This window comes from Protopterus annectens, chromosome 9.part0, assembly GCF_019279795.1.
Source record: "Protopterus annectens isolate FY-2018-M chromosome 9.part0, PAN1.0, whole genome shotgun sequence".
NCBI lineage: Eukaryota > Metazoa > Chordata > Ceratodontiformes > Protopteridae > Protopterus > Protopterus annectens.
The window spans coordinates 1,091,212,346-1,091,225,047 of NC_056743.1; the positions used below are offsets into that span (position 1 = coordinate 1,091,212,346).

General features: G+C 41.8%; 1 protein-coding gene across 3 annotated transcripts in view; it reads right to left on the reverse strand.

Annotated features, from left to right (window-relative positions):
* Nucleotides 1-12,702, reverse strand: part of CALCOCO1 (calcium binding and coiled-coil domain 1) — a 1,510,704-nt gene that overhangs the window by 754,039 nt on the left and 743,963 nt on the right. For all 3 annotated transcript variants that reach the window (XM_044083933.1, XM_044083936.1, XM_044083935.1), the window contains exon 10: nucleotides 8,438-8,563. In XM_044083933.1, coding sequence (XP_043939868.1) covers nucleotides 8,438-8,563 — 126 coding nt within the window. The remainder of the gene's footprint in view (nucleotides 1-8,437; nucleotides 8,564-12,702) is intronic.

A 12,702-nucleotide genomic window follows, 5' to 3' on the forward strand; every position in this document is an offset into this window, starting at 1 on the left:
ATAATACCAATCACGTTCTAAGCACTGTACATTCAATCAACCTGCACCCACATATGTCACACTGTAACCACAAACCACACACACTCAGTCCCACACTATATGTCCAGAAGAACACACACTTCATGCCCAGAAGAACACACACACAAGAACATAACACAACCTAGCAAAACATTTCACCACTATAGAACAACCTTCTTTTAGTCACTGTAATGCTTACTCTATAAAAATGCTTATTTTTGAAGTAGAACACCAGTACTCTTTCACTGACAATACTATTTTCTGACCTATTCCACCTTGTAACAATATATGCCTTTTAGTACATATAGCTCCTTAAACATAACTTTTCTGAATACACTTTGAAAAAATTTCCATAATAGTTTGTCTCTTTCAACCTCCCAAAATAACTATGTTACAGAACCACCAAGTACAAATGCAAAAATAGTTTAAGTCTCTCTGAATTATGCAGCTTGAAACTGTACAGCTAGTAGACTTTTTACCTCTTCTAGCCTTCCTCTTCACCTGAGGAAGAATAACTCAGATGTAAACCTTTAGCATCAGTTGCTTTAACCAGATGAAGACTCACCAAACCAGTGTCTTAGAAGAAAAAACAAAGCCCTGCTGATATGCTCCCACACTAATCATGTGAAACAGTGTTAAAGTGGCACTTTTATGCAGGTAATTCTCAATGTCACTTCCTTCAATTATTTTTGGTTTAATCAATTATATAATATTTTACCAGATCAGTACCTTAATTAACAGTGATGCTCTCATCCATATGTGCATTCTGACTGGCATAGCTATTAAAAAAAAGTTCTGTACTCACCATAACATTCCATGTGTGTTGGCCATCTTTGCCTTAATTCTTACTAGGTTGGGTTTGGATCCTATTCTCGGATCCGTCTTGGCCTTTATTTTCAAGCTTACGGCCCTCTGCCAGCTCGTGGCTAAAATCCCTATCCCAGCTTGCCCTAGAACCATCCCCAGATCTTGTTTGCCCTAATTATAAAGTTGTATGTACTCCAAGGAAAGAAGTCAAGAGACTGGTGAAGAAGGACAGAGGTCAAGGTAATCCAATTTGTATAGACCTGTTCTTCTAGTAATAAAAGAAGGGAAGGAGGGTGGGATTTAAGAACGAAAGTGAAGATGGACAACACACATGGAACATTATGGTGAGTACATAACTTCTTTATGTGTTGTTGTCCTATCTTGCCTTCATTCTTACTAGGTTGGGACAGCATCCCTAGCACAGTGATGCCAGGGTGGCTCACGGGATAGTATTCCTCAGAACCATGAATCCAAAGGAGGCTCTGTTCCTGGAGACCTAATCAACTTTGTAATGAGTGATAAAAGTATGTGGTTTAGCCCATGTTGCTGCAGCACAAATGCTGTCAATTGGCAGTTTAGCCAAAAAGGTTGAAGAAGTTGCAATGGCTCTTGTAGAATGGGCCTTAACTTTTTTCAGAAGTTCTTTATTTTGAGACTTGTAAATAAAGTTTATACAGTCTGATAGCCATTTGGAAAGTGTAACTTTACAGAGAGGAGATCCTTTCTTTGAATCTGAAAAAGAAACAAATACTTGATCAGATTTTTGGAATTCTGCAGTTCTATGTAGGTAAAAAATGTAACTGTCTATGTACATCCAGTTGATGTAACGTACTCTGTCTTGTTTTCATAATTTGGGAAGAAAACTGGTAATTCTATACTTTGGTTTAAATTTATCTCTGAAACCACCTTAGGTAAAAAGGAGGGGTTTGTTCACAAAGGCACCTTGTCTCTATGGAAAAGCAAATATGGGGGCTTTATGGACAATCCTTGCAACTCTGACACCCTTCTAGCAGAGGTGATTGCTTTCAAGAAAATAGTTTTTCCAAGTCAAAAATTTTAATTCGCAAGACAATGCTGGTTCTAAGGGAGAAAAAACTATGTGGGATAGAATGAAATGTAGGTCCCATAGCACTGGAAGGTCTCCAATAGGCGGTCTTAATAACATACTACCCTTGAGAAAGGCTTTGCATAGTTTATGAAAAATTATATTGGATCCAGAATCTCCCACATGATAATTCAAGATCGCTGCTAGCTGAAACCTAGTAGTGGCTGCAGCTGCACTGTCTTTGAAAAGTTTTGCTAGGAAGTTGAGAATGAAACTAATAGGAGCAGAAAAAGGATCAACATGGCTATTGGCAGCCCATAGGCAGAATCTTTTCCACTTGCTTTTATAAATCTTCCTCACTGAAGCCTTATGGTAAGAGATAAGAATGCATTTAACTAGAGAGGACAGTGTTGGAAACCTGGCTATCGTTGGAATTGCCATGTTGTCAGCTTGAGGGTCAGAAGGGATGGGTGGAGAGTCCCTGATGCATGAGTCAGAAAGTCTGGAACTGGGTCCAGAATCCAAGGCTCCACCCGAAGATGAGACCACAGGAAGGGGAACCAGCTTTGATGAGGCCAGTATGGAGTGATGAGTATCTTTGAGGACTTTGGAAATCAGTGGAAAAGGGCGAAAAGTGTACAGGAGGCCCAGGTGCCAGTTGTGAACAAATGCATCTCTTGGTGACTCCCCCGGAGGGGGAAGAGGGCAAAGTAGCTGCTGCATTTGGCATTCACAGATGTCACAAAGAGGTCACAGCAAGGCTGGATCCATTTTCGGAAATTTTTTTCCGCTACTTCCTGTTTCAGAGACCACTCGTGAGGCATCAAAATTGCTCTGCTGAGTCTGTCCGCTACCACGTTGGATTTCCCCGGGATGTGCATTGTTATCAGAAAATGTTGGGAGGAGGTTGCCCACTGCCATACTCTCAGAGCCTCTCGCCAAGGGGGGTAAGATCTGGTTCCTCCTTGTTTATACACCATACAACTAACATGTTGTCTGTCTGGATTGCAATGGTTCCCAGGGAAAGATAGTCCTGGAGTGCTTGCAACACTAAAAGTACCACTCTCATTTCTAAGACATTGATGTGCAAGTGGGCCTTGTGATCCTGCCAGGTGACTTGTACTGTGTTTCCCAGATAATGCCCCCCCCATCTGAGAGGCATCTGTGGTCACCGTGCCCACAGGTTGGGGGGAAACAAATGGTCGACCTAGAGTCACTTAAGAGGAGTGTAGCCACCATCAAAAATCCTTCTTGCAAGTTTCTGTTATGATTGTTTTGTGAGACATCGGCAGTTCTTGCATTGATCACTGAGTGGACAGCAGCCACTGAAGAATCCTCATATGCAGACGTGCTAGGGGAACCAGAACTATCACTGCCCATGATCCCTACAGCTTTGAGGACCATCTTCACTTGGGCTTTTTTCCTTCTTAAAAGATATCTCATCTGGTACCTTAGAGATTGTATCCTTTCTGGTGGAAGTCTCACCATCATTTGTGTTAAGTCTAATTATGCCCCTATGAATACCACATGCTGAGAAGGCACCAAGGAAGATTTTTTGCAGTTTATTGTAATCCCTAGGTGACAGCAGAGTTGCAAAGTTGTATTTCTGGCTTTGACTAGCAGATGCTTGGTCATGGTGGTTAAGAGCCAGTCATCTAAGTATGGAAATACCCACAATCCTTGTTGTCTCAAGTGAGCCGCAACTACTGCCATACATTTGGTGAACACTCTGAGGGCTGTAGTGAGGCCAAAGGGCAGAGCCCAAAACTGGTAGTGATTGGTTCCCAGCCGAAAGCGAAAGTGTCTCCTGGGTTGCCTGTCCATTTTTATGTGGTGGTGTGCATCTTGGAGATCTATACAGTACATCTAATCATCTTTTCCCAAGAATGGGAGGTCAGACTGCAGTGTCACCATCCAGTACTTGCTCTTCTTTACTGATTTGTTTAGAATGATGAGATCCAGAACTGGCCTCCAGTTTCATTTCTTTGGAACTAAAGAGAATCTCGAGTAAGATCCGAATCCTACTTGGTCTGCAGGGACTTTTTGTATGACTCTTTTGTCTAGCAACTTTTGAATTTCTAGAGTTGCCTGTTCCTTTTTACTGAGTGAAACGTCCGGAATTATTTTCATCTTTGGAGCGAGAAGGGAGAACAGGATGACGTAACCTCTGGATGTGATGCTTTGTACCCATTTGTCTTTTGTTATTTTTCACCAGGCTTCTGGGTACAAGGATAAGTGACTACCAACTGCCTCCAGAGCTGGACAGTTGGGCCTCCTTTCAGGAGCACTGGAAGGGCCTACCAAAGAAAGATTCTCTGTTGCCCTGATTTTGAGGACCCCCTTTGCCCCAAGGTTGGCGTCTTCCATTATTACTTCCCCTCTGCCTCTGGGGAAGTTTCACCACATGTGTCCTGAAAAGATCAAAGATCTCTGTGATTTTCAGAACCACATCTTACCACTACCTCTTTGACTTTTGGGATAAGGTCTAGTAGGCATGGAAAAATGGATTCCTATGGCAGTCTTTCCTTCCTGTTCATGCCTGGTCAGTGTGTCCTTTACCTTAGGCCGAACAAAGATCAGTCATCAAATGAGGCGTTTATAAAGGAAGACTTAAATGGTTCGGCAAAGTCACAAGCGCATTCAAGAATGTTTCCTTAGGGATATTCCAGAACCCACTTCTCTACTCGCTCCATCAGCTGCATAGGATACGAGCCTCATGGATGCATTAACCACTGAATTTAAGGTAGTGAGCTGAGAGGATACTTTGTCAGTAACCCCTTCAGCTACTGAACCTTGGAGGGTATCTTCTAGCTCTTTCAGGAAATCCCTCTGCAGTCTCATGAAATGGGTAAGACAGTTCAGCGATCTAAGAGAAAAAGCCACTGAGGAAAAGATGCGCTTTCCATACCTGTCCATAATCCTGGACTCCTTGTTCGGGGGATGGACAGAAGAAGACGTCTTTGAGAGTTCTGTCTTAGTGGCCACCGCCACAACCATGGCATTGACTGGGACTCCTTTAGTTAAAAAAGTTTTGTCAGAGGGCGATGTGATAAATTTGTTTGGCCTCCTAGGAATAGGTTCCATGGAATCTGGGGACTCCCACACCTTTCGAGAAACCAGGACTGGAAGATCATTGAAAGACAGAGATACCCAAGAGGTAGAAGGGTGAGACCCACAGGCCTCCAGGTATATGGACTCCTCTGTCGAAGGGTTAGAGGACTTTTAGCCACCTCTCTGTTAAGTATTTCCAGAATGTCTCTAAAGGAGACATCATCAGGAGGCGACCGTGGGGAGCCTTCTGCATCATCGAGGTCCTTATCAGAAGTAACGGACTCCTCTGGGGAGTCAAGTGCTTTCTCTTGCACAGTCTCTTCCAAGAGACCTCTTAAGAAGGGTACTCTAGGGAGGTTTCAGAAGAGTGGGGGTTGCCCTGTGGGGCATCCTGAGGCCTGGGGTTTCTGCGTCCCTGTGTATGCAGGGGTAAAGAGGCAGGCACCGGTGCTCTGGATGGAGGAATATCCAGAGAGGACTGTGGACCTGTCTGTGGAGACAGCACCCTCCTCATAACCTCAAAAGCCTCCATCCCTGATCCAAGGATATTCCTGGATCTGAGGAAACTGAAGGACCCTCTGGAACCAAAGATGAAGGACCTGAGGCTGAGATAGAAGCTGAACTCACCCGAACTGAGGCTCCGAGAGGCATAGTCGGATCTGATAGCTGTCTGATCTGACTCACCCCTCTTGACCCAACTGGAGAGTGTCGGCTCCTAGACTCCTCCAGCTCCAATGCAGCTGAGGATGTCTGAGTGACAGTCGGATCCATGGAACCCATAGTGGGTCTCGGATCTGAAAGTTCCACTAATACCAACTCAGGATCGTCCAACTCCAAAGCCAGAGGTTGGTTCAGAGGAGGACATGGAGCAGAGGAGGTGGATGTCGTAGGATCCGAAGTTCTGGGGGTCAGATCCAACCGTAATTTAGCCAGTGCCAGTATCTGTAATAATTTCTGCATCACCCGATCCATGTCATCATCAGAAAGGCTCCTAGAAGACCAGGTCAAGGGGGTGGGAGATTTTGTCTTTTAAAGAATGGGAGATCTCAAAATAGGGGAGACTGTCTCCAAGGTTGGGGACTGGCTCCTTAGTTCAAACTCCACTGGCACTGAGCAAGGAGAAGTCAGAGCCGATGGAGTTTTGTCTGATCCAGTAACCCTCGGATCTGAGAAGAACAATCTGGGTATTTTGTATGCCAGATCCAAAGAAGTAGACAGGGAAGGTCCTTTTACAGATTTTCTTATCTAATCTAGATGAACCCGTCCCTTCTTCCAGTGCCTCTGAAAAGGGGGTTTTAAGAAGACCTTTTAGGATCAACTTATTCTTCCTCTCCAGGAGGGCTGTATGATTAAACAAATGGAAGCTGGAGCATGACTCCTGGAGATGGATGGCCCCAAGACAATAAACACAAAGGGTGTGTTTATCACTAAGGGGCAATATTTTTGCTACAGTTTTCAACATGCTTATAGCCCATTGGCTTAGATTCCTTACCTGACATTTTTAAAGGTCAAGAACAACAACAAAAAACTGCAACAAAAGTTCTCCTCTCTTTTTTGTTTATAGGCTGGACATTCTAACAAACGGGGTTGAGCTACTGAAAATACAACACGCATAGGGAAAAAACAAGACTAAGTCCTCTAATCTCAATGGACCATGCTACAATTCTCTAAGTTAAATGAAATATAACACTACAACAACACTGCTTTAAAAAGACAAACTGTGAAAGAAAAACCGCAAGAACACTAAGGTTAAAGCCCTCTAACTAAAAATGGGCTATTTAACAGTTCTCTAATTTAAATGAACTATTACACTAATAGGGCAACTACAGAATATCAGACGCTGGGAAGGGAAATACAAGGCCAAGCGGATAAATGACGGGCAGAGTCAGAAAAACAGCTCAATGCAAAAATTATCCAGTTACGAGAAGACACACAACTATAAAAGCTAAAATATCTAATTATCCAAACAAAAACTCTAAAAGTTACAGCAAAAAGTAATCAAAAAGATTGTACTTAGCCAGAGCCAGCAGACGAACACTCAATCTTAGTGGCAAACAAGATCCGGGGATGGCTCTAGTGCATGCTGTGGTAGGGGATTTTAGCCACGAGCTGGCAGAGGGACTCGAGCTTGAAAATAAAGGCTGAGATGGAAACGAGGATCGGATCTGAACTCAGCCTACTAAGAATGAAAGCAAGATAGGACATCACATCATTTGTTTCCTAAAGTAAAGCCTTCTTGCAAACATCTTCAATACATACAAAGGGAGAAAAAGCTCTTGTGCTGGCAACTGCACACAAAGCAATGATTGCAAAGCACAGCACGCCCTCTACACCAAAACACGAGTATATGAATGAGAACATAAAAGATACTGACAACTAGATGGTGCTGAAGACAATGACAAAGGTAAAATAACATTAAATGCACCAAATGTGATTACCTTCTAGAAAGTGAATACAGGAGAGAAAAATATTACAGGCAATCAAACAGCAATTAATATGATGCAAGATTTGAATCAGAACTCTGTAAAAAGCATCTTAATATATAGTGTAATAAGAAAGCTGGAGATACAGACAAATAAAACACTTACAGATCACTCAAAGGAAAAATAAAATACAACATGATTTCACTTCTGTGGAGAAAAAATATGGTTAAGAGCAAGGCATTCCACATCTAGCAGAAAGGTATAAAGTCCTTGCTGTGTGCCCTGACCTGTATTCAATTAGCAGCAAGGACCACACAGGAGGAGGATGGGAATGAGTGTCCTGCATCAGCTCGTCCATACTGGTAGGAGCATTAAGAGCCTGGTAAATGCCACACTGAAAATGGTGTAACATTTGTTCAAGAGAGTGCGCATGAGAAAAAAAAACTTCAGTCTCTCATAACCAGCAAATGCAGAGCATGCATGGCTACTGCATGGCAGAAGAAAGTTAGGGCTCCCTTCTTGGCATGAATGTATGATTGATGCTGCACCTGCATTCTCAACTGCCTTACCAACTCTGGATGTGGGTCAGGATGAGCCCAGAGGAGGCTAAAGTAGGTCTGATAGATCAGGTGAATGATGAAAGGAGTTGGTGGCAGCTGATGGCCAGCAGCAAGGAGAGAGAAAAAAAAACACAAGGCATTAAACCTTGCAAATTGAAAAGAGGACATGATAGATTATTCTTTGCAGCGAGACCACTAAAAATAAAGCATACTTCCCAGCAACCAGAGATGGAATGAAGAAGACCAGCTGCATGAGAAGAGTACAAATGTTATGCTAAATGGAAAAGATGGGGAAGTGATTATAGTATTACAAGGCAGGTAGGAAAAACAGAAAACTTGTATATGCCCTGGAGCTCTTGCCTATTGACAATATCCAGACACTCATCTTTTGTATCAGTCCTAAACTATTATCTGCTTCATGCCACCTGTGCTTCCACCACAAAACAAAGCATCCTGTTGGTGAACTCTTCTCTTTGCTGTATAACAGTTCCTTGCAAGTTAATTTTCTCCTTTCACTCAGATATAGGACTTACCTTACTGGAGTCTCTTTCTTGTGATAAATCTGCCTTCAGAGTTTCAGTTATGTACTTTTCTGACTGAAGACTTTCCTCAAGCTTTTGCACCTGGGTGCTTAATTTTCTTCCAAAATCTTCTGCAGCCTAGAAATCAACAATAGGGAAAATAACAATATTAAAATAAGTTAAGTAACTGCGCTACAGAAAAAGAAAAACTAGCAGCCAAGAAGCAAGAAAGTAAAATACATATGAAAAGTACAGTTCCATAAGCAAACTTTCCATAATAGTAGATGTCTGAATGATCACTGCTACAGTAGCCTTAGTGATATCGGTTATATTCTGGCAAGTATATAACAGCCAGACAGCATCCAAAGCTTCAGGGCATCTTCCACACACCCAAACTGATGAGATGACTAAAAAGACAGGTTTGGACACAAAGCCCTTTAGAGCTTTCCTGTCAACAGAGACAGTGAGGCTGAGCCCTGAAGGACAATGCTAGGAACAATAAAAAAACAAACAAAAAAAAAAGAAATACATGCCTACACCCTGGCATAAGAAACACACCAAAAAAACAAAGGGGGTGGAGGGAGGGACAAGCTACTGCAGCAGTGAGCATTGGAATATCTACGGTTATGCTAAGTTCAAATTACACAGCTGTACTATATTCATCAAATTGATCACTGCTACAGTGGCCTTAGCTATATGGGTAGATTAATCTAGCTTACTACATTTGGGAGGTGGAAGGAGAAGAGTCCAGGAGCCCCTGAAGAATGGTCCTACCAAAGCCTGACCTGGACCTAGATGGAATCAAGTTTAGAAAGCTTTATAAAAGTATGTACAGATGACAAAGTATCAGCTTCTAGAATACTTCTAGAACCCAACTCTTTCCAAAAAGCCATATATAAACCAAGGCCCTGGTAGAGTGGGCCTTGACCCTGCCAGGAATAGTTTTGTTATGGTGAGTATAACAAAAGGTAATAGCCAGACAACCATTTCCAAATAGTCTGTTTTGACACTGGTTGTCCCTTATTCTTACCTTCACAAGAAATAAATGATTGATCCGAAGATGTGAAATATTTAGTTCTGCCAACACAGTACCAGAGTTATTTGTGAACAACCAGGGTATGAAGTATCCTTTTAAATGCATTACTGGGCTCAGAAAAGAAAACAGAAATGGATAGTTTGGCTTAAACTAAACTTGGTTACCGCTTCAGGCACAAAAGAAGTATTAGTTCTCAAAGAAACTTTGTCCCTCTGGAAAATGACATACGGTTGACTCACCATAAGAACTTGCAATTCGGATACCCTTCTTGCAGAGGTCAGAGAAATCATTAAAACTGTTTTCCATGTTAACAACCTCAAGTCAGCCAGGTTAGCTGGCTCAAATGGAGCAAGTGTTAGCTTCTTTAACACAAAATTAAGATCTCAAGGAGGGGTCACCAGTTTCCTGGTGGCCTCTTACGCAAAACCCCTTTCAAAAACATTTTGACATGAGACTGCATTGAAAGACGAGGATCCATGGACAGACATGTTAAAATAGCCGACATATGAACTTTGGTGCAGGAGTAAGAAAGGCCATAGGACAGTAACTTGTGCAAATATTGTAAAACCAGAGAAAAAAACAGTCCTGAATGGGTGCTGGTTATATTGTTGGCACTAACAAGAAAATCTTTTTTTTTTATTTGCTAATATATGATTTTCTAGTAGTAAGTTTTCTTGACTTCATTAGCACCTGCTACACTTCCTCAGTAAATAGGTGCTTAAAGGGAATTAAGACCCTATTGTGCATGCAGTCATTAGAAGTTGACTGATGTCTAGCTATATAAAACACCCCTGTTCTTGTGGGAGTAGATCCAGGCTGTGAGGAAGCTTGTGACAACTGCCACTGGCCATTTCCAAAAGAAAGCAGAAATACAGTTGCCTTAGTCAGAAGGGTATCATCACAATGACCTTTGGTGATTCCTTCTATATATTCACATGTACCCTGGATATTACTGGAAAAATTAGAAAAGTATACAGGAACATTTCTGTCCAAGGAAGAGAAAAGGCATATGTCTTTCAGGTCTTTTTGCATGGAGTTCTGGAGCAGAATCTTGCCAGTTGATTACTCAGAGATGAGGCAAAGAGGTCTACTTCTGGAACTCCCCAAAAATGGATCAAATCTTGGAATATCCTCCCATCTAGTTTCTATTCATAAGGGTCTGCCCTGGTCCTGCTCAGCTTGTCTGCCACACAATTTTGCTCTGACAGAATATAGGATACCTGCACAATGAGACTGTGTTGTGAATCTACATTCCAAACTAACACAGCTAGTCAAGGGGGGGGGGGGTACGACCTGGTTTTCCCCTGCTTGATGATGTACCCCATGACTGTGGGATAATCTGAAACAACTTGAAGAGGTCCCAGGGATCAAAGATGATTCAGAGAGTTGAGTGCCTTGATTAGGGCAAGCATCTCTTTGATATTTATGTGGTTGCATCTGTCCTTGGTGTCCTACAAACCTTGAACTTTTATCTCTCCTGAAACTGCTCCCCAAGCAAAGTATGGGGCATCTGTGGTGGCTGACTGCTCTGTAATAGGTAGAGAGAAGACGAGACCTGGATTTAAGGATATCTGTCTCCTCCACCAAATGATTTCTCTTCTTACAATCTCGCAGCACTGGGATTTGAATCAACAAAGGATGCTGGTGGTAGGACCAAAGAGACATAAGATACCACTGTACATTTTTTTACATGGAGTCTTGCCAGGGGTTTCATGAGAATAATAAAAGCCATGAGACCCAAAATCCTGAGGTATTCCCTCACAGTGACCGAAGTGTGAGTGGAAAAGTTTAGAACTAGATCTAGACATAGATCTGTTTTGTTCTGTTGAAAACAAGTTTTTTTGAACTGAGGTGTTTAGCTGGCATCCCTGGAACACAATCCTGTGTGAAAGAGTCAAGAAATACTTTTGAATGTTCTCTTGGAATCCCAGCTTGTGTAAAAGAGCTCTCACCCAAGACAGATTCCTGAGACTTTGAAAAATACTCTAGCAAAGATATGCATGTCACCCAAATATGGACAAATGCGGATACCCAGTAGTCTGGAATGTGCTGTAACTGGAGCTACACACTTTATGAACACTCTTGGTGCAGTGGATAGCCAAATTGTAAGGCAGAGAACTGATACTATTATCCAGACACACAAATCCTGAAGAAACATCTGAAGTCTGGATGAATGGAGATGTGATGATACACATCTTGTAAGTCTAGTGTTAGCAGGAAAACTGAAAGAGGAAGAAAAGTTAATGCAAACTGACATCATTTTGAATTTGGGCACTATCATAAACAGGTTTAGGAAAGAAATATGAAAAAACACTATGAGACCTTCTGAGGGATGAATTACTGCTTCACGTGATTCCTCTGATTCTTCTGCAAAAATGTCTTAAAGCAAGAAAAGTGTCTTGTTTGATAATATTCAGATGGGAGACAACATTCATGTTTTGGGGCAATTAAAGAGCATGGCAATGGAGTGGTTTTTCATCAGAATGATCGGAGGAGAGGTTGGAAGAACAGATGAAGTGGGAGAAGGACTGAAAACTCTACTCCAGCATTCTAACATGTTCTGGGGACTCTGTGAACTGTTTGGACTTTTATTCTGGTGATCTGCACTGTAAGTATGTTAATGAGTCTGACTCTTTAAACATTATTAACTTGTCTGATGTGGTTATTTCTAAACAGGCTAGGCAGGTGTTGCTAAAGGGTGCAAAGTTTGTACCCATAAAACTACCAATTCTGCCTGATGTTTTAATTGAAGTCAAGTATTTTTGCAGGAAGTTGCATTTAAAAGTCCTTTTTCAGGGCAGAAACGCAAAGCACAATGTTATTAATACATCAGAAACAATGGATTTGGAGGATTCTTTACTTACTCTTTCACTACATGAAAATGAATTGTATGAAATTTCACTTAGTCATAGAGTCACAAATTAGTACTAGGCTAACTGCCTTGTGGGCTATTTTAAGCCTGGTCAATTACCACGTGTTAGAATCAAACCCTGTACCTTGTGTCTGTAAGGTAAACATCTTAACCATTATGCCAACCTCCACTTAATGTGGGCTTGGACAGTGATGTAAATTCATATGAAGGTAATGTTCAGGTTGATGGTGATGGGTTTTGCATGGGGTAAGAGAAATTATTTGCTCCTGAACTTCCTAATGTTAGTAAGTTTGTCCCTCATAGAACTTCCCTTGCCTTATTTAGTTTTGAAAGCATATTATGTAGAAATGTAGAGTATGAGTATGTGAA